This window comes from Phalacrocorax carbo, chromosome 9 (genome assembly GCF_963921805.1).
Source record: "Phalacrocorax carbo chromosome 9, bPhaCar2.1, whole genome shotgun sequence".
NCBI classification, from domain to species: domain Eukaryota; kingdom Metazoa; phylum Chordata; class Aves; order Suliformes; family Phalacrocoracidae; genus Phalacrocorax; species Phalacrocorax carbo.
The window spans coordinates 38,141,713-38,161,583 of NC_087521.1; the positions used below are offsets into that span (position 1 = coordinate 38,141,713).

At 43.6% G+C, this 19,871-nt stretch overlaps 1 protein-coding gene across 1 annotated transcript in view; it reads right to left on the reverse strand.

Annotated features, from left to right (window-relative positions):
- TOGARAM1 (TOG array regulator of axonemal microtubules 1) overlaps positions 1-19,871 on the reverse strand; it is a 44,087-nt gene that overhangs the window by 22,610 nt on the left and 1,606 nt on the right. Inside the window, exons 2-6 of the mRNA XM_064461208.1 lie at positions 8,499-8,655; positions 6,964-7,098; positions 4,896-5,192; positions 3,116-3,381; positions 965-1,197 (exon numbers count right to left, since the gene is read on the reverse strand). Of these exons, the coding sequence (XP_064317278.1) occupies positions 965-1,197; positions 3,116-3,381; positions 4,896-5,192; positions 6,964-7,098; positions 8,499-8,655 (1,088 nt within the window). The remainder of the gene's footprint in view (positions 1-964; positions 1,198-3,115; positions 3,382-4,895; positions 5,193-6,963; positions 7,099-8,498; positions 8,656-19,871) is intronic.

Genomic DNA, 19,871 nt, shown 5'->3' on the forward strand with positions numbered 1-19,871 from the left:
TATTTTTATAACTGTGATTCAGCAGTAATGCATATAGGGAAGATACGTACATATAAACAGTTCTGAGACTTTACAGCTGTGAAAAGCCTCTGCTTCTGAACCATTCCAGTGTCCCTCTGCCTCAAAAACCTTCCTTTCATATATTCCCTCCCTCCCTTCCTATTCTGTTCGCTGTTCAGCTGTATGCCAGTTAGATAAAGATGCACTCAGTACACATGAAAATAAAAGATATCTTCGGGTCAGAGATACAAACAGCTTTATCATGGGCTCCGAGAGCAGGCAAGGAGGTTCTGTACTGTAAAGGTGGCAAACTACCTCAGAAACTGTTTTATTTCATTAAAAAATAACATAGTTTATACTGCTAATCACCAGCTGGGTCACTGCTCTTTTCAGAGTAGCATGTGTCATCATACAAGTTCTTTTTAGAACAACTCTGTGAAGGCATTTTGAATTAACAGTAGTCTGTCAGTAGTAAAATGGAAACAGTTCATGATTCGCAGTAATAAGAAACTTCTCAATTGTCTTCCAAAAAACCAGCCCATTCCTTCTTCAGCTTCCAGGCTGTAAGAAGCAAACCTTATCCTTCCTCTTAACTCATTCTCCTTCTTACTCATTTGTTTAGGCTATGGTTCACATACCTTCTATGGCAGGCTGAAGTCTCGATAAAATATTTACTACCACTGGCAGCACTTCACCAGCTCCACTGTGTTACTGTGGCTGCACCAGGGGCCTCTTTCAAATTAAAAGCCAGCACAAACCAGAATAATGTAATTAAGCAGCTATTGTAGAGAGCAATGTATTTTCAGATAGGAAAATAATTCACATACAAAAATCAAGCTGTTAAGCAAAGCAATCTTACATAACAAATACATTACAGATTTCACTCCCTTTAATATTTAACTAACACCAGCAGAGACTGCGTGTGAGAGTTGCAAAGCAGAGTTAACATACAAGTGCCACTCACATTATTCTCCTCCTCTGGGGGACTGTGGACACAGGTGAAGTCAGAGACTCCTGGCTGTAAACTCCGCTTTCGCCGTGAGAGCCCATGCTCAGGGCGGAAGCGTGGGAGGGGGAATCCACGGAGAGATCAAGTTTAAGAGCAGAATCAGGACTTTCAAGATCTGAAAAGTTGCTGCTCAGCTTTGCCCTCTTCTTAGCTGCGCTGTTTCGCAGAGATCTCAGGGAATTCTGCATCTGAACAGGATTGAAAACAAAATGACAGTTTTTATTCACTGCGTAGGAAAAAAGCTTTTCTAAGCAAAAGAAAGAATGTGAGTGTTCGGTTGAGGGGAGTTCGGTGCACGTGCCTCTACCGGGCAACGTGACCGAGTATTGGCGTAGGTCACGCAGTATTGTAATGAACCCTTTCACCGTTTTGCTTCACACAAATAATCATGCTACTAAACGCAGATTCCCACAGGCACTGTATCCTAGCTTCATTTTGCAAATCAAAAGAACAGATTCCTGCAAAAATACATCACCTGCTCTTATCTTTTTTAATAGACTAAAGAAATTGTTTGACAACTGCTAATCCGCACAATTGCCACCTCAGGTTTTTCACATGTGAACAGCACAAAGATGCAAAATATGCAGAAGTGAATCCTGAAAACTGTGCCTAGCAAGCAGAGCTCCCGCTCAAATAAGCAGGAAAATCTATAAAGACCAGAGCTCTGCTGCACACTCTCTCCTCTTTTTACTGAAGATAGTTGATGTGAAAAAAAAATCTCCCCCTCTCTGTTTAGCACCTTAACTACCTGCAGTTGTGACTACGGGCTGGAAGAGAGAGGTAGTAAGGCAAAGCCATTAAGTCTCGCTGCAACTGTCCTCAGATCCACAGGGACAAAAGACGGGATTTCTATGAACTGTGACAGAAATAAGGACGTGTTGCACAGGCTCGTGTGGGGAAGGTCGCCCAAAATCCAACCGTGCGTGATACCGATGCCTCTCACGTAACCAGCATTGCAGCGGTTTCCATTCGTACGGATGAGGGTAGCGCAGACGCCGTTCCACCTCCCCACCACCTCCTGAAATAACCCGCCATGCCTCTGCAGTATTTTCCTACGCCCTGCACCGGTGCAGCTCTTTGGTACTTCTCAAACATCAGAGAGACCTGAGCGACAGAGGGAGTGACGGAGGGAGCGACAGGACCCCTCGGCGTGTACGGGGCGCAGCGGCAGGGGCCAGCGTGACCACGGGCTCCGTACCCAGGGCGATCTCGCTGGACAAGCCACGCGACCGAGAAACAGCCACGTGGGGTCTACAGCTACACTGGCCGCCAAGTACTGCACGGACCAGTGAAGGGAGATGCTAGAATAAGTCTGTTTGACAAGTCTCGCGGGTCGCAGAAGGGATAGATTTTTAAAGGTGTTTAATATTTCAAATATTTTCTAGTCGCAGGTTGAGTGGCACACTGAGAACATTGGCCACTGAATACACATAACGGGCCCGCGTTAACACTAGTGGATTTCCACTTACAAGAGGGATGCCGACCTGCCTGCCCTAACGCCAAACGTGTCTGTGTCTTATCGAACAGCTGCAGGTGACACCACGCTCATCCACCTTCACATCAGTTCTTCTCATTTTACTCCATGAAAAAATGACTGAATTCTGAGAGAGCTGGGACACGCTGCGTGGGTATCGGGGACAGCCCGCTTCGGCAAAGCCGGGGGGCTGAGGATGCTCCCGGGCTGAGTCAAATGAACCTTCATCAAGGAAGTTATTTGTTATTTCGGACCCTTTGTTACAACTAAAGAAAGGATTATTACTTAAATCTGACATGAAATTTAAAACGATGTCAAGACAATGAGAACAGAAGCCTGCGGTTCTGCCCTGGTACTACGATAACTGAAAACATTACGACTTTGGGCCTGAGAAAAACAAGGGAATTCAAGATGTCTGAACAAACATAGGAGGTGTGCTTCAGCACCACTATTTATTGCTTTATTTAGCTTCTGTCAGACACCCAATGGTATCTCATCAAAAACCTGCACCGATGACAGTGTCACAAAATCTACGTCAGAAGTATATATTATTTTCTGGCTCATTAAAAAAAAAAAAAAAAGCTTATACTACATCAACTATTAAAAGTGGGTTATGTCACATTTAAACCAACCTCTTCTTGGTCGACTTCCTCGCCATCGACATTTAGCTCCGACAGGTCAGCGGCAAGCTTCCTGTCCACGTCCTTCAGCCACACGTCCTCACACTCCTCGCTTCTCCACTTGGTCACGTTCAGTTCAATCCTATCGGGCAGCGGGCTCGCGAGGCGGGGTATGGGGGGGACGGGTCTGGCCCCGTTCAGGCCCCTGCGGGAGGCTGCGTGTCTCACCAGGGTGGGTTTCAGCTGCAGAGGAGAATGTTTCTCCTGCAAGTTCTCTCCTGAAGGACACAAGCAATGCCAGCCTATGGAGGGGTGGCAGGAACAGAGCACTCACCAGAATAAACTTCATGCCTCCTTTCTATGTCACACCGGAAAACTCCTTTTATAATGAGGCAAGTGTTCAAAAACATACGTATGCACGCAATTTTATTTACTATTATAAATACCAGACTTGCCTCCTTGCATGGCATTTTCTGTTACCTCCTGACTCTACCCTTTCCACCTCCTTGCATTTCGAGCTCAGTTACCAATCTCTTCTACTTTTAGTGTTGCCTTCTTTTTTTATTTTTTTATTTTTTAAATAAAGTTGGGGTTTTTTAAATTATTTTTTTAAAAATATAAATTTGTGTTTCATGCCCATACATACCAACATATACTTAGTACCTTTAAAAAGTATGTAACTTAATTAAGGAAGAGAAGTCTGGTGCCCTAACAAACTCTCCTATAAGCTGCTATAACAACAATGAAGTTATTCTAAAGAAACAGAAAAAACCTGAAACGCGTATGGATAATATAAAGAAAATCAGCAAGTGACGTACACATGTCTGCAAGATAAAATGACACGCCTTCCAGCGACAGGTGACGCCCAAAGAATTAATTTGGAGATTTTATATAGATGTACAAAAATATATGTCTCAGTGAAGATGAATTTTAAAACAGGTTTCTTTAAATCAGTGCAAAATTGTATGTGGAAACTGTTACTTTGCTCACAGAAGGTATGCCCACGAGGAACCAGTTGAAGCTAAACAGATACCGAAGCTATTCTTAACCTAAAATAAGATTGCCTTTATTAAGTATTTGAAATAAGACAGCTAAATTGTTTAAGCAAATGTAATGAAATAAAACTATTTCTGGTTAACCAACATGTGCGTGAGGTCTTCAAAGACAGAGGAAATCAGACCACAAAGAGCAGTCTCTGCCAGCAGCTGTCACCAGAAATTGGGATGAAAGCAGCGCCGAGCCCACTCACTGGAGGGGTAGCTGTTTGCAGCCAGGTTTTAAAGAGCTATTCCGAGCGTGGGAAATGTGATACGTACGTTTCCAAAGGCAAATAAAGAGGCAAAATGACAATATGCAATGAATAATATTTTCTTGCACATGTGTTACTTAGAGTATTAAAAGTAACAGTTGTTTCTGTATTGCCTTTTTTTGAAAGTGCTAGATTTTGGAGTTTGGTTTTATTTGAGTGTGAAGGCAAACTTCACTGATAGTTTACCGATAAGAAAAGCAGAACTGGTGCACTTTATGCTTTATCTCATATATTTAAAAGACAAAAGGAACAAAACACATCAGTATTTAAAACTACCAAAGTACAAAGACTTCACTTTTGAAAGGAAGCCTCCGGGGATGTGCCTAGACTAGCGCAGCTGTAAAACCCTCTCGTTTCTAACTGCACTTGGGACGTTGCATTAAGTCCCCATTTCCCTGCCACTGTAGGTTTTCTGGCCGCTGCTTGAAGTCACTCAAAACGAAAACCTGAAGTCTGTTTTCATTACACTGACAACATTCCTACCTGTATTGTCTCCTGGGTTTTGGCTGAGAAGCTGCTTCTGTGAACTAGGCTTGGGCAGCCCTTCAAAGCTTTTAAGAGGCCAGGAATTTGAGAAGTTCATGGTATTATCTTGTGACTTCTTTGGAGAGTCAGCTGGAGAGGAGCCGTGCTTTGGGCTGTTCCTGGGTGATGACAGGGGGTAAGACGGCAGAATGAAGGTCCCCTGGCTTGCACTGGCACCTTGGAAGGACACCGTTTGTTCTGCTTGATTGCAAAAACTCCTCTGCGTCCTGCTGGAAAAATTTAGGCTGGCACAAACTGAGCAAAGAAAAAGAGAATGGTATTTGCGGTAATTAGCCTCTTTGACAGCTCTTATAATAATAATAATAATTTACAGTGAAATAGTACACCCTCTAGATAATCAAACTAAAGGTCAGCGTTTTACCCAAGCAAACAGGCAAATCGGCTAACTTCATTTTGCAAATTGGATTGTCCCTCAAAATATCAATTTCCTTTTTCTGCATCTGATCAAATGAGTTTGACTCTAAGCTATTTTGCAGTCATGTTTTGAAGAATTATATTTAAAAAAACGAATGACGCAAGTCGATCGAATGTGGTTCTGCTGCTTGCTGCTTCATATTCCAAGCCTGCATAGCATAAAATTTGCAGACGCCACTCTCAAAACTCAGTGATACAAGAGTACAAATAAAGAACAAATGTTATAAATTCTACCTTCTTTAAAAAATATTCCAAAAATTATTTTTCCCCCAGAAACCAGTTGGTCAAAAATGGAAAGATAAGCGTAGTTTTGGAACTAGAGCGTTTTAATTGTTTCCCACGAAAAGCAGCTGCGCGTTCCCCACACGCACTCAAGCTTTTAACCACGCAAGTGGAGAAGAGGACACGTTCTAACAAAGACCCTGACAGCCTCTGGAAGGCGGGCTACCTCAGCGATCTCACTGAGAGTACGGCCCCACAACCAGTTCCTTGGCACAACTGGGAGAATGGGAAAGCACAGCGCAGGAGGGAGAACAAGTGACAGTGTGAGTCGGGCTCAGGGAACCTGTTAATTCTCTGTGTCACTCCAAAGAAAACCATTCAATTACACCTTCAGCTACAGCATAAAGAATCCCTTTACGAATCTGATCACTCCAAGGTCTCTGTCTTCTGCTCCTGCTGCTTTCAAGGCTGCAGCACCCCGGCGCTCCCCAGGTATCCCAGGGCAGCAAAACTGAGACAACCAAGCCAGGTGTGGGTTGTTTCACCAGAGAAAGGCTCAAGTAACAATATCTGGCACAAAAACTGTTTGCAGAGAAATAAATCGGCAAGCGTGGGCAAAGTACCTGGCAGCCTTCTGAAGACCAAGGCCAAGAGAAGAGAACATAGATTTTGTAGTTACAGAGGCAAAAAACCAAAGAGGAAATGTCTCCTTTCTTTCCATAAGCATGAGGAAAGCACAGCATCTAGAGCCCAAAAGTGGCTAGAAGTAAACAGAGTAAATTACGTTCCTACATATCTTCCAAGAAGGCTGTCAGCTCTACCCCTTGTTCAGCACGTCTGGACCACTGAAAGCAGCTCTGTCCACAGATTTGGGATCATTCCTCTGGAGAGTGAGCTTATTCCTTCACTAGATGTACATCAGGCATTTTTATTATTATTACTGCTGATGAACAGACAAGTTTCTATGTGCTACAGGTCCTGATTTATCTCAGCCTCCACCTCCCAGGTTAAGGTGCACTCAATCAAATCCCCAGCCTCACTTTTGAAACTAGCAGCAAACGCCACCTGACGTAGCAGCACCCTGGCTGTCTGTCTAATAAAAGCTGCACAGACACCACCTCAAATTAACACAACGTTCAGGTTCTGTTACAGCACCGTTTATGCAGCATACTGTCAGACAGCAAAGGTGTGGGCTGCAAATTAATAACCACGAATGAAAAGCATTACGCAGGAGCGAGGTGTAAATAAGTCTGAATAGGGACTGAACAACATTTTAGTAATAGTTTTCATGTCTTAAGGCAGGATAGAAAGAAAGAGACATTCCCAGAGTAACATGCACTGACTTACAATACAGTAAGAATCCATATACCTTTGTCTTGCGGACAGTTATTTAATCCTAAAAATTGTAAATCAGAGTCCACACTACCACTCTTCCCACGCGGCTGCGTGTATCTAAGCGTTCCACATTTCCCTGAAATTTGCAGCTGATGAGAGCCCACGGCACCTTTCAAAAGAAAAACCACAAATAACTACATAAACACATCACATACGGTATTCAATGAAAAACATGCCATATTTAATAGCGAATTAAGACCTGTCTAACTTTCAGTGTCGAATATAACCACTTTGAAAGTATTTCATTCAAGAGTTTCTAAGCAACCTCCTAGTACTGTTCGCAGGCACAAACTGGACAAACGGCTGGCCATTCTTCCAGGGCGCTTTTCCAACTCTGAGAATTGCAGCGGGGCCTAAAGAAAAACCCAAACCAATCACCTCTTTGCATACATGACAATAAAAGGAAGACAACACCTTCAAACCCCAAAATGCAGTGAGTTTCTTTAGAGTCACGTCACTCCCAGCACGGCAGTGAGCAAACTCGGCATGCCACACATGTCAGCGCTCCTCGGACAAAGCTGAGACTATCACCTACTGCCAAGCGAAGAGAATAAATCAGGCCTGGTCTTGCCCGGTCTTTTCACGTGCCTTTTAGCTATTAAAGTACAAATCACTGAGGCTATATTGCTTGCCTGGAGCACTGGAACTACAGTCTTCTACAGACCTGGTTTTCAAAAACATGACATTTTTCATTTTTTAAAACAATCTTTAGAGCTCACCCTTCAGACAGCTCTCTACCCTAGCTGCTTATACAAAGCAAAGAAGAGAAAATATGCAAATCTAGAATGGATACGCACTGCCCGGCCCTCCCGAGCAGCCTACAGTACATAAATATGACCTTCCCAGCATGCTGTCCAGTTTATGCTATTTCATACTCTGCTGCTAGTGTCAGCTAACTCTGGCAGCATACTTTTTGTGTTAACAACCGCTATTCTAGTCAACAACGTATTCCTGCTCAAAAGTCAGTAAAATTCTGTGTCTCCTTTAAATTTACTGCTTTATCTGCTTGTATTTTACAGTGTGAAAGAAAGTTGGCTGAATTACTCTGTCGCTGATCTACACGGTACTTCTTTTTCCTAATTCCCCAAAAGCAGCAGAAAGCTCTAGATTTCAAGGATATCCCGAGTCCTTTTGTTCAATACATCCGCTCGAACAACCACACGATTTCTTTCTGGTCTTGCTGTCAGCAAAAAAACCTGATGTATAAATTCTACTGGGTCTATCTAAACTAGTTAAAAATCTGTGTGTGTACGGCAGGACTGGAACACAGCACTGGAACACAGCAGTCTGAGTTCTGAGATGGTGCAGACTTCTCCAGGAACGCGGACGGAAGCTGGAGGCGTAGCCCTGCGTCTAGTGCTCAACTCTTTGTAGTAAATGAAAATAAATAACAAAACAAATGATCAACAAAAAATAAACCATACTCGTGAAGCTACAAATTTATGCTCAGGTTCTTCTAAATCGGTTTTGTAAATGGCAGATCAAACACTTTTCTGTGTTAATACTTACCAGCAGAAACAGAAGAATGCTCAGAGTTAAAATCTACACTATTCTGAAGTAAACTCCTTGAAGGTCTTTTTCTACTAAAAAATAACTCCTCACTGACTGGTGCTCCTTGAGAGGGCCATAACTTGGGAGAATGAAGAAAATCATTGGATGTAGAGAGCTGTAGGAAAAAGGAAAACAAAGAAACATACACGTGTGAAATGAATGCACAACCCTTTTCTGCACAAACAGCAGAATTACCCGCGTAACTTTGCCTCTTTACAACAAAGCTACGTGAACCACTGCCAATACGTTAACACGGCAGGACTGCCAGACAAAGGGGTATTTCTCCCCTATCACTTAGGCAATGAAAAGCAAGAAAGCGCGTAGGTGAGCCATATCCTTCACCGGCAGAAACAAGCGGGGCTCGTCATGCATATATCCACAGATAAAGCTCACTGAATGGAGAGAGCCATGAGAGGAAAGGTTTCTAAAAAAAAAAAAAAAAAATAAAAAACTAGACTCAAGGATGGTACCAGGCAGTGGGCCAGAGCAGAAGCTCCAGGTCCAACTCCTGCCCCGGCAGCAGCCCGTCTCAGGGCACAGCACAGCGGCAGGGCGGGAGCTCCCATGTATTTACTGCCTGTGCGCTGCAGTGCTGGGGGACGAGAGCCACAAAAGGCACCGAAATCGGTGCCTGTGGACAGAAGCCGCCGGGGAACAAGCACCCGCTGCAGCAGTGCCCCGGGGTGCCTTGCTGCAGGGGTGCCACGGCGGTGCCACGGAGGGGACAGCTGTCCCCAGCGCCCTGGGCACCCGCGCAGGGATGGACGGGGCTCCGTCCCATTCAGCCTCGTCCTCCCACGGCCACCTCGAGGCTGGTGAGTTGCCTAAACCCAAAGCGCTGAGGTTTAAAAAAACCACTCGTTCTGTTTTCTGACATTAAACAGTCTCACTTAACCATTTATTAAAAGATTATAATGTAAGATACGAAGCCTGTCACCGTGGTGAAACCAAGGGTAGGTTCGCTGCAGCGTGGCAGGTCAGCAGCTCAAAAATTCAGATTCTTTGCGCAAAAAACATGTCAGAATATTTTTAAAACCTTAAAGTGTAGCACATCAATACAAACTGCCAGACTTCCTTTGTTAAGAAAAGGCTTGTTAAACATAAAACATTTTGATGAATGTGTTCTTTTCCCAGCTATCCGATACTTCAAGTATTTTAAGCATTAGAAAGCACTTCAGTTGGTTTCCAGTCCTCTCTCTAATACAGGTTGACACTTTTCACACCAAAAGGAAAAAAAAAAAACAACAAAACAAACTGGTAGAGAGTTGCACTAGTCAACAATTTTAAAAATTAAACATTACTATTTTGAATTGTGCACATTAAGTCACGTAAGTGTTTAAACAGCAGCTACTCGAGCAGTGAAAAAGCATGCTTCAGATTTCATCTAAAAGCTGTATTTGGTAATAACAGCACCTTGTGGTGAGAAACAGTTAAAGGAAAAATCTTAATAATAGAAGTGTTTAGCACAGAAAAAATCACGCTTTAAATAAAGTTTTCTTGCTTTCTGATGTAATTAGTAAAATCAGTAATTTAAACTCTTTCCAGGCTATATTAACTCTGCCGTCCCCTTTCATAGACAAGGCTCCACACAGAGGTCAGAAGTCTGAACAGAAATGGAAATAGTTATTCAGTATTGGAAAGAACAGCATCACATTAAGCCTAAAAACCTCCTTTCCTCAAATATAAAGGTTGTCTGAACCGAGAATTGGCAGTCTCGCACATACGTAGTACATCCATTTATAAAAGTATATGTTTTTTAATTTCACTGAAGATCTCATTTCCCCGTAAAGAGAGATTCTGAAATGGGGAATGCCACAGAAACCCTCGCAATACGACACTGCAGTTCTCTGTTAGCCCATAATTCATCATCTCCTCCCGCCACGTCCTGATCCACCAGCAGCGAACTCCGGAGATACATGGCACAGCACCCTGCAGAACTGGGAGCAACAGCCCGCTCTGAGGTCTGCCACACCTCCAGTGCACCACAATAAATCTCATGGCAATTTAACAGGTTACAGCGTCTCGATAGGGAAGTGACTGGGTCAGATAACGGCAGCTAAATGCTCTGATTTAATATCTTGATGGGGTTTAATTTAGTATTTAATTCAACACAGTGATGGGGTTTCCCAAAAGCACCACGAAATAAAGCATGGCCAGAACTTAAAACCTGAAGCAGCCCAGTCATGAGATGAGTAGCGTGGCTACGAGCACACTCTAATTGTTTTAAAATCATTTTTATAGTTACTTTGTCACATAATGTCCTAAAAATAGGATTTTTTATGGTTATGCAATACAGACAAAAAAATTCAAGTTTCAACAAAATCTTTTACGTCCCTTCCATGTAAAGAGGATTCACAACACGTTAGCAAGAAATACATCCACGCCAAGAGAAATTAAATCTCCGTACCCTACCAATGAGAACCCTCCTGAAAAAATAAAACTTCACAATTCAAACTTTTAAATTACATATTTCTAATTCTGATCCCTCTAACGGTGCCCCCTTCACAAAAAGAAAACAAAACCTCACACATGGTACCTCTTAGCAGTAAATAAACAAGCAAAGCAGCCATTTTCCTATATTTCCATTTTGTGCTTTAAAAAACCCGGCCAGTTCCCAAGGTACACAGCAACGTGGGCACAGGCTCTTGAATGAAACAGCTTCACTGATCCTGGGAAGGGTTTCGTGGTTAACAAAAATGGCAAAAATTTTGTCTTTACTTACAAAAATGCACGTTCCAATGTGCCGTTCTGCTACATCTCACGTCCTCCAAGTTCAGCGGGTTTGATTAAAGTCACCCACGTAACAAGTCAAAGTCTCGAGTGCGCAGCACTTTAAGCAAATCCACTGAAATGCTCAAAAGCTTAAAACTTTACATAAAATCCTCCTCCCTGAAAGCCAGTGCTAATGCAGGATCGTTCTTTTTAATCGGCCTTCAGGGATTAGACTCCCTTAAAATATCTGTGGGCAACTGCTTAGTTCAAAGCATAGGACAGCGAGAGAAAACTTAAGGAGCCACGATACAAAACGGATCACCCGAACCCCATTTTTAAAGGAAGACAGCAGCAGGAATCCAGCAGTTGTGAAAGGCTTTAGCAAGACCAGAGCAGGAGATACGAAGTTTTGCAATGAATACGGAACACGTTCCGACTGCTGGATACACAGTAAGAACAGTGACTTAAATCACAGCCGCAGCAGAGGTAACACTCAGCGCTACGCTGGCTTTTTATCACCCAGGTACCCCAACGGACACTAGATTTACTTTACGGATGAGGAAAAGAACAGCAGCCAAAAGGGTGAGGTGGTTTGTTCCAGGTTTGTACAAGTTGGGATAAGAGAGGAGATGAGACCTCGGCATTCCTGCCTCTGCGATCCACCTGCTAGAAAATGGCATTTCCAATCTACGTATCTTTCAGTCCATAAATAAACGTGCTACTCGCACAAAGTACTTACACCTATTTTTCCATACAGAGAAAACAATATATGCAGAAGGAGCAAATTACACAACGCTGACATGATTGTACAACCTTGCTCAGTTGTTCCAATCCCAGCTACAGCAATTAAAACTGTCTGCTTTCTTGTATGCAAATTATAATTATAGCGATTATAAATTTGCTGAACATAGGCATGCAGGGTGGCGGCAAATAAACGCAAACCTAAAGCTGCCAGATTTTTCACTGAAGTAGACGATGGATCCTGGCACAGGGATTTCTCAAAAGGTTTCAGCTTCACTTAAATTCCACTAGTACCACCAATGTCGGAAAATATTTGAACCCATCCACCAAAAGAAATACTAACTGGTTACCGAAGCACAGCCCCTGTGCGTAACCTGTCACCGACAGATCTCCGGTCTCATGTTCCCTCCCCAGCTGAGCAGCCGCACCGGGCGAGATGAGAGGTCCTCCTTCCTATCCCGACCCCCAGCAGCCATCAACACCACGCTCCCAGGGATCAACGACAGCACAGACGCATAATGCTGTCTCCCCAAAATACTCTCCCAGCCTCCAGAAAAGCCACGGCTCATGTGCCAGAGACTGACACCTCAACTCCCAGCGAAAGCACAGCTTTCCTGACACGGGCAGGTCAGCCTCCGTGTCCCTTTAATTCTCGTTATCGCCTGTGGAAAACAAAGAGCACTTGTTTCATAAAACTGATTTCACAGATCATTTGAACATTCACTAAAGTCTTCATAAAGTCCAGCTATTAAGTTCTGTAGTTATCAGATCAGCACGTAAATGCAGAATTCCACGTGTACTGCCAAACAATGGAGTTAGGTGAAATTGCGCATGGCTCATGTATGCTTTATAAAGTGGCTTAAAATCAGAGTCATTTAGGTTGGAAAACACCATTAAGATCGAGTCCAACCATAAGAAAAAACTTCAGTAAAACGCTCGAATGTCTTGCTTCCCCGCAAAGGGCAGCGCTCTCAACTGCAGGTGCAGGGACCCACAATGCATGGATTTCACAGAGGGAAAACCAGAGCTAACTCTTATCCAGCAATAATTACTCGGCACGTTATGTTTTACACACAGCACACTGAATTTGCAAGGCACGCACAGGCAGGCTTGGCTACCAAAAGAGCAGTGAGGAACTCCCAGCACACCGTCAGTTGATTTTGAGGCAACCGGTTTGCTCTCCATGCTTTCAGCCGGGCACCGGAGCTAGTAAGGTCTACAAAAGAAATAGCATTTCATTTTTTAAACACTGCTTTTGTATCCCAAACTGCAGAGAGGGTTTTTGTTCCGATAGCTTGCTTGAATTGGAGTTACAGAAGATGAGAGTTAAAAAGGGAATGGGGGATTGCTAGCGCAGTGTTCTTAAACTCAGTTGTGTGACCCGGCACAAGCTGGGAGGCCACCGGAGAACGCAGCATGCTTGGTCACCGCAGGCTAATTGCGATTACTTAACGCCAGCACCCAAAGCACCAACAGATCATGTCAAGTCCTAAAGAAAACAATATAAACGTTGATTTCCAAATAGGATCTGGCTCTTATTGGAATTGTTCACACTTTCCAAGGCTAAACCGAGGAAATGGAGCAGAGCCGGTACAATAGCATCTCCAGAAGAACACTCCCTTCAGCGACTTCAGACAACTTTATCCATTGCATTTACAGACACAAACTGAACATGGTGAGCAGGCCCTGCCAGCTCGGGACCAAAAGTGAACAGGACCTTACGGAAGTACAAATAAAAACAGTCACGGGGTTATGCACTTTATTACCACCGTGTTGCCAAATATTTCCTCTCTCTAGCAAACAGAGCATTCCTCTGATGCCGTTATAAGGCTCCTGTAAGTATATGCTTCAGAACGTAAAGCTGCAGGTACTTAAAAGAAAAAACAACAAAAAAAAAACCAGTTACCATTTTATTAGTTTAGCTAGGAACCAGAGAAGCTTCAGCCTACTGATGTAAGCTCAGTGGTGACAGCAACTGCCTCTGTCCCACGCGAGGAGAAGGAGATCAGGCCAGTCAAATGTGGCTTTAGAAGAAGATACGGTCACAAGCAGAGTCTGTTCTGTAGCTTTGACAGATGTGTGCTGCTGCCAAGAGCCAGAAACACAGAAGCACATATAATTATACTTTATTTGATAAACTCAGGTTTGGCTTGCAGGAAGAAAGAAGGAGGGAAAGCTGAGGTGCTATGGTCACCTATTAAGCCGTAAGCCTTCCATTTCAGTCTGGAAAGCACTGAAGCACGAAATCGTGCACCTTGACCAAAGGTACTTGTTGTCAGAAATAAGACCCAGAAATAAGGTTAAAAACTGGTATAAATTTTATTTAATGACCTTTTTAAGGGGCGCGTGCTGTATGGCCCATGAGTGCCACACTCTGAAAGCGCACCTGGAGGCAGAACATGGCACTGGCACTGCCTCCCTTTCCAGAAAAGCTCCGTGCCTGCATGGCTTACTCCAAGTCAGTTGCAGCATCGGGGCGAGGCGGCTCCTTGGGTGACCAAACAGCCTTGCTGCATGCAACGCTTCTCTCCGGGGCGCCTTTGGTGGCACTCTCCGGCTCCGAAAGAGGCAGCTGGAGGCACCGGTTTTCTGAGAAAGGCCCCGCAGGGTTTACCATCAGTCACATTTCCTTCTGCCATTACGACTGGGGAGGAGACTCCTTTCCAAGTGCAGAACAAGGGCATCCTCTGGAAGTTGCAGTGGTGGCAGTTCAAGCACCTCTGACCCCAGAGCTTCTTACTACGGGGTTTGTATAGTAGAACATAACTACGGTCTCACGCAAATCTCAGAAATTAAGAGAAGCACTGGGCTTGCCTCTCCGGTGCCAAGCTAACCACCAGCAGCTGGCGACAGCTCCGCTGCTCGAGGTGGCAGCGTGCGCGTGACCGCGGTCACCCCCGCGCTTTGCGCCGTACAGGATCACACCGTGCAGGGTGGACGCGCGTGGTTACGCCGTCCGCGCAGCCAGACTGCCCCTCCGAGTCCTGCGGCATATCTGTAAGCTTCGAGTTGCCAGCCAGGTACGAAACAAAATCAGTTTCAAAGAACTTCAGAGGCTGCAGAGAAATGTTTCATCAATAACCCAATTTAACATCACTGACAGAAGCTGTGTCTAGACAAACCCTTGAAGGCAATGTGCTTTATCTGCGTTACATTTTTAGTACACATTAACTTACACCTGTTTTACTTCGCTTCTTATCTGATCAGGAAAGTCTAGACATGGCCTTGGACAGCCACTGTGTAACATGACCCTAAAAATACTAGTAGAAAAACAACTTCAAACATCAAGCTTATTTCATGCATCTTTTCAGCCACAGAATGACTCCAAAAGTTAATTTTTAAGCAAATTCATTTCAAAGGAATGTCTGAATTAATTATTAGTTTTTTTCAATTTACATGACTGAGTCGACCACCCCAACGTTATGCATGATACACCTTACTGGAAACAGTTAAGAGGAGATACAGGGCTAACTTTCCTTCTCCTCCCACGCTTAGATTGCTAAATACCCCAAGGAAAGAGCTTTATTTACACAGCTTATGGCAATCTCTTTCAGTTAACAAGGAATGTCTTCAAGTACCGGAAACACTGTCCAAGCATACTCGTCCCAGTGTGCCTTAAGTGAAAACAGTGTTCACCTGCTTGCATCAAAGGTACATACACACCACGGGATAAAAGCAGCTGTGTGGCACGGATGTAACAAAACAAGCACCACCAAGAAGTCAGCAAACACTGTACCAAAAATCACAAAGCCAGATAAAAACAAGCCCCCTGCCTTGGAGAGCTTTACGGTTTATTCAAATGTAACGGCAGGATAAGACAAATGATCAGTATGCAAAGGCAGGGTAACAAGGCTGTCAACCTACAGCGATCACATCAATATTTCAATGCTTAAACCACTGTGTCCTTTAAACTTCTGTTACAGTAACTTTGGGTCTAGCCAATAGGACTTGAAAAAGTCTTGAAAAGAATTAATCTCAACCTAAGTTAGATCCTTGGTCACAAAGACAGCTCTTTAGTCTCTACTGCCTGCACAGACTAGATCTCCATTGACTACAGGGCTGCTCAGGCAATCACTGTGTAGGCAACCAAAAGGAGACCCTACCCTTTTTCTCCCTTAGGCCAATGATAAGCAGCGTTTGCCTTACCTTCTAAATAAAAAAAGAAGTATGTCAGGGAGGTTTTCTAACAAGGCTGCTCCTTTCCCTCACAGAGGGCAAAGACGCAGTATCATGGAATCATAGAATCATCAAGGTTGGAAAAGACCTCTAAGATCATCAAGGCCAACCATCAACCCAACACCCCCAGGCCTCCTAAACCATGCCCTGAAGTGCCACATCTACGTGTTTTTTGAACAGTAGCTACCTTAAATCATGCTTTTGTCTTTCACAGGAGCACCGTTACAGCCAGATCTTACCTTTACAGACAGTGAAGTAAAAAGGAATCATTGACATTTTAAAAAATGAGTGCCACCACTACTTCTGAGTGACAAACAAGTGCCACCAGCACCCGATAAACAACTGCTATTGGAGAGGCAGATGCATGACGATGACAGCAGCCTACGCAGCCTGAATGGTTACGAGACTGCACAGAGAAACAAAGCTACTCCTTGAGCCAGGTTCAACTTAGATTCGCCTTAATATGTCTCAGAAGAGCTTGGTAGGTGGGCAGCTGTTAATTTACAGCAGTTTTTAAAACCACAGCTCCCAAAAGCCAGTTGAAAAACCTTATGTCTGCCAGCAGTACCCTCTTCTTAACTGCCTGCTGGCAAAGAAACAACTTGCATTTTCACGTGGACTGAAACAAATTTTTCAGACCTGCTGAATGCAAAATATTAGCCGCTCTATTATATCAGCCTTCAGGTGCCTACTCATAACCACACTTTTGACATTGTCCTCATCCGGTGAGCTGCTACCACTAAAGCAGGCTGGCAATGCAGGCATGGTTTTGGTACCGTGTTCATCTATGTCTAAGTCAAAATTGGCAACTTTCAAATTCTATCAAACGTGACATCAAGTGTTATTCTTGTCAGTACTTACTTGCGTGTAAGCAAAAAGCTATGTCGAGAGGAGCTATACATCAATGTAAAATGAATTCAGGTTAACTGGAGGTTTCTGGTTACTCAGGCATCTTTCAAGTTAAAAGCGCACAAGGAGCATTAACGTGTTTCCTTTGGTAGAGTGCAACCGATGGAAGTCTTCGAGTTCTGACACCTCAAAGTTATCAATCTGCTTTCTACCAACTTAAATATGCAAGAAAACAATATCAAATGGAAGTGAGAGGCAAACAGAACAAGTCAGAAAGCAGCAGGAAGAGACAGGAACAAACAGAATCTCAAGGAGGCACAGGATGGCTTAGAAAAACAGTCATTAGGTGCAAAAAAAATAATTCTTATTAAGAAGGAATAAAGACTGGACATGACAAAAAGGATTTTCTCCCTGTAGAAATATTTTCATTACCAACTACTGTATACTACGTGGCAGCAGCGAAAGCAAAGCAAGACTGGCTCACTTCACAGCTCGAGTCCCTGCATAGTGGCAAAGGAAAACAGAGTCAGGACAGTAAACTGCACGGATAGTCACGAGTAGCTCCTGTTCAGAGCAATGCTTCCACCCAGTAAAGGCTGCAGCTGATTCGGTCCTAATTCTGCAAAAATGGATGGCACAAATATAAGTTCTACGTCTGTTCCTAAGCAGGACCAAAGTAAAATATTTGCCATAACACACAAGGATGTAAGAACAAAGATGATCACAAAAGGAAAAAGTTAATTTAAACTTGAAGTGTTTGCATGACGTTATATAATTGAAAGTCTTCCAAGGAGAAAAGAAGAAAACTCGTCATCCCACAAAGATTCAGTCACACAAACGCTGGGATGACAAAGAGACAAGCAAAGTGGTCGTCAGACGTAGGAAGTCAAGCTGAAGGTCTTCCTAATTCTTCCTGTTAGGCTTTACATAGGGGAGGTAACTAGCTCTCCTAACAAGAGCCTCCGGCAGCCTGCGTACGATCCGCCCACCTTTGAGACTCATACCAAAAACCCACCCTTGCACCCTCAGCACTCCAGATGCCCAGCAGTTCGGTTGGTTTTCATCCCAGTATTCTGAGATGGGATTTACGCCCATGAAGTTCATATTACACAAATAAAAACAGATATAGTCTAAAAATCTTTTATCATGTTAGTATCAAGGATGTTCCCTAGCAAAAAAAGTACCTCACCATGTCTGATGTGAAGCCATGAATATATAGCTGCTTCCCCAGCGCAAATATAACTAAGTTCACACCACTTGTAAATGTACTTTTCAAATGCAACAAAACAGAAACCATAAATTAATTGCCTTCTCTCCCTCTGGGCAACCTTCCCAATTAACAGGGATAAAACTAACCATATGTACAAAAAGGTTAAAAAGAAAAAAAGCAGACCCATTTCCACAGCACCCAACTGTGACCTCAAGCGAGGGCTGTCTCAGGCGGAGGACGTTCCACCATTCCAACCAACCGCCAAGTTTTGGTGCGTGTCTTGGCTTGCTTTTTGATCGCTGTCTACAGAAAAACACAAACCCAGCCAACAGCAAACAACAGCAGTACAGAACTCAGCCCAATTTGCCCAGAGAATGCTGGCAATTAACTATTATTTCTACAAGTTGTATTAGTTAATACTGAAAAGCCTTTTCAAAAAGAAAACCCTTCCTCCTCTAGAGGTGTCTCCTACTTAACTGGTTGTCCAGACCCTATTCGCTTTGTAGATAGCCCAAGGGAACTTAGTTGCCTGATTCATCAACTCAAAAAGAGAGAGACCTCTTTAGGAGCGTGAATAAAGGTAATACACCAAGGAAGGACATGAGCCTGTGTGCATACAAGTACATACGTGAACTCCAAGGTTTTTACACTACAATAATGTTAACTCACTTTTCTTTTTATTAAGAGACTTTGTTAACAGCTAGCCTCCACAAAGTAGCACTGTTCATGGCCTCACCCAATACAGGAACAAGTTACTAAGCAACTAAGAATTAAATTCTGAACAGGTAAACGTGGTAGTGAGGAAGTCTGTTCCATACAGCTTTCCATTTTCTAAAAAGATCAATTCGCTTAAACTCTTTCCCTGGAGTTCAAGTTATGATAAGTTAAACCTGTTATAAAAAAAAACAACCCAAGCAACAGAAAGCCCACCACACAGCTACACCCCCCAGGTCGTAAACGCACGGCTGGTATCCAAAACAGACGTCATGGAACAGAACCCCTGCCAAAGCCACAGGGACCCGAACAATTTTTCAAAGGTTCCCTTCCTTTGCAGCTGCCGACATGGTCAGTAAGTGGTAAAATCAAAACTCGGATCAATCAGAACTGCTTTTTCAGCCTAACCTACGTTTTTCCTAGTCAAAAGAGGCTGAGGAGCAAGAGCCACATAGACATTTGGCAACCCCCAGGTTTTATTAGAGGTCAGCATGCTGCCAAAAAGCACTGCCTCAGCCACGCTCCAGAGCTCTGCCTTCAAAGCCTGAACTGAAGCAATTTGTCAGTTTTCCTCCAAACAGCTTCTGTATTTAGGAAAGCCAGCATTTCTGCGTAACTCTTTGCAGTCCACCAAGTACTGTCAAACACAAATACACAAAGAGAAGCTCTGAAATAGTTTCCCCGCTCTTGTACTCATTCCCTGTGTTTGAGCTAGTTGTTGTCTGAGACAGGTCCCTAGGGTCAGCCTCACGGAGTCCAGCTAACCTCAAAACCTCAAAACAAGATTTGGGTTTTTTTGGAAGTGATAGGTTGACTGGTTTCTACTAGTGCTAAATCTGACATCAGGAGTTCTCAAATTTGCCTTCCCAGATCAATGCACGTATAGGGATCCTCACACATAAAACATCAGCAGTACTGGCCATGCCTCG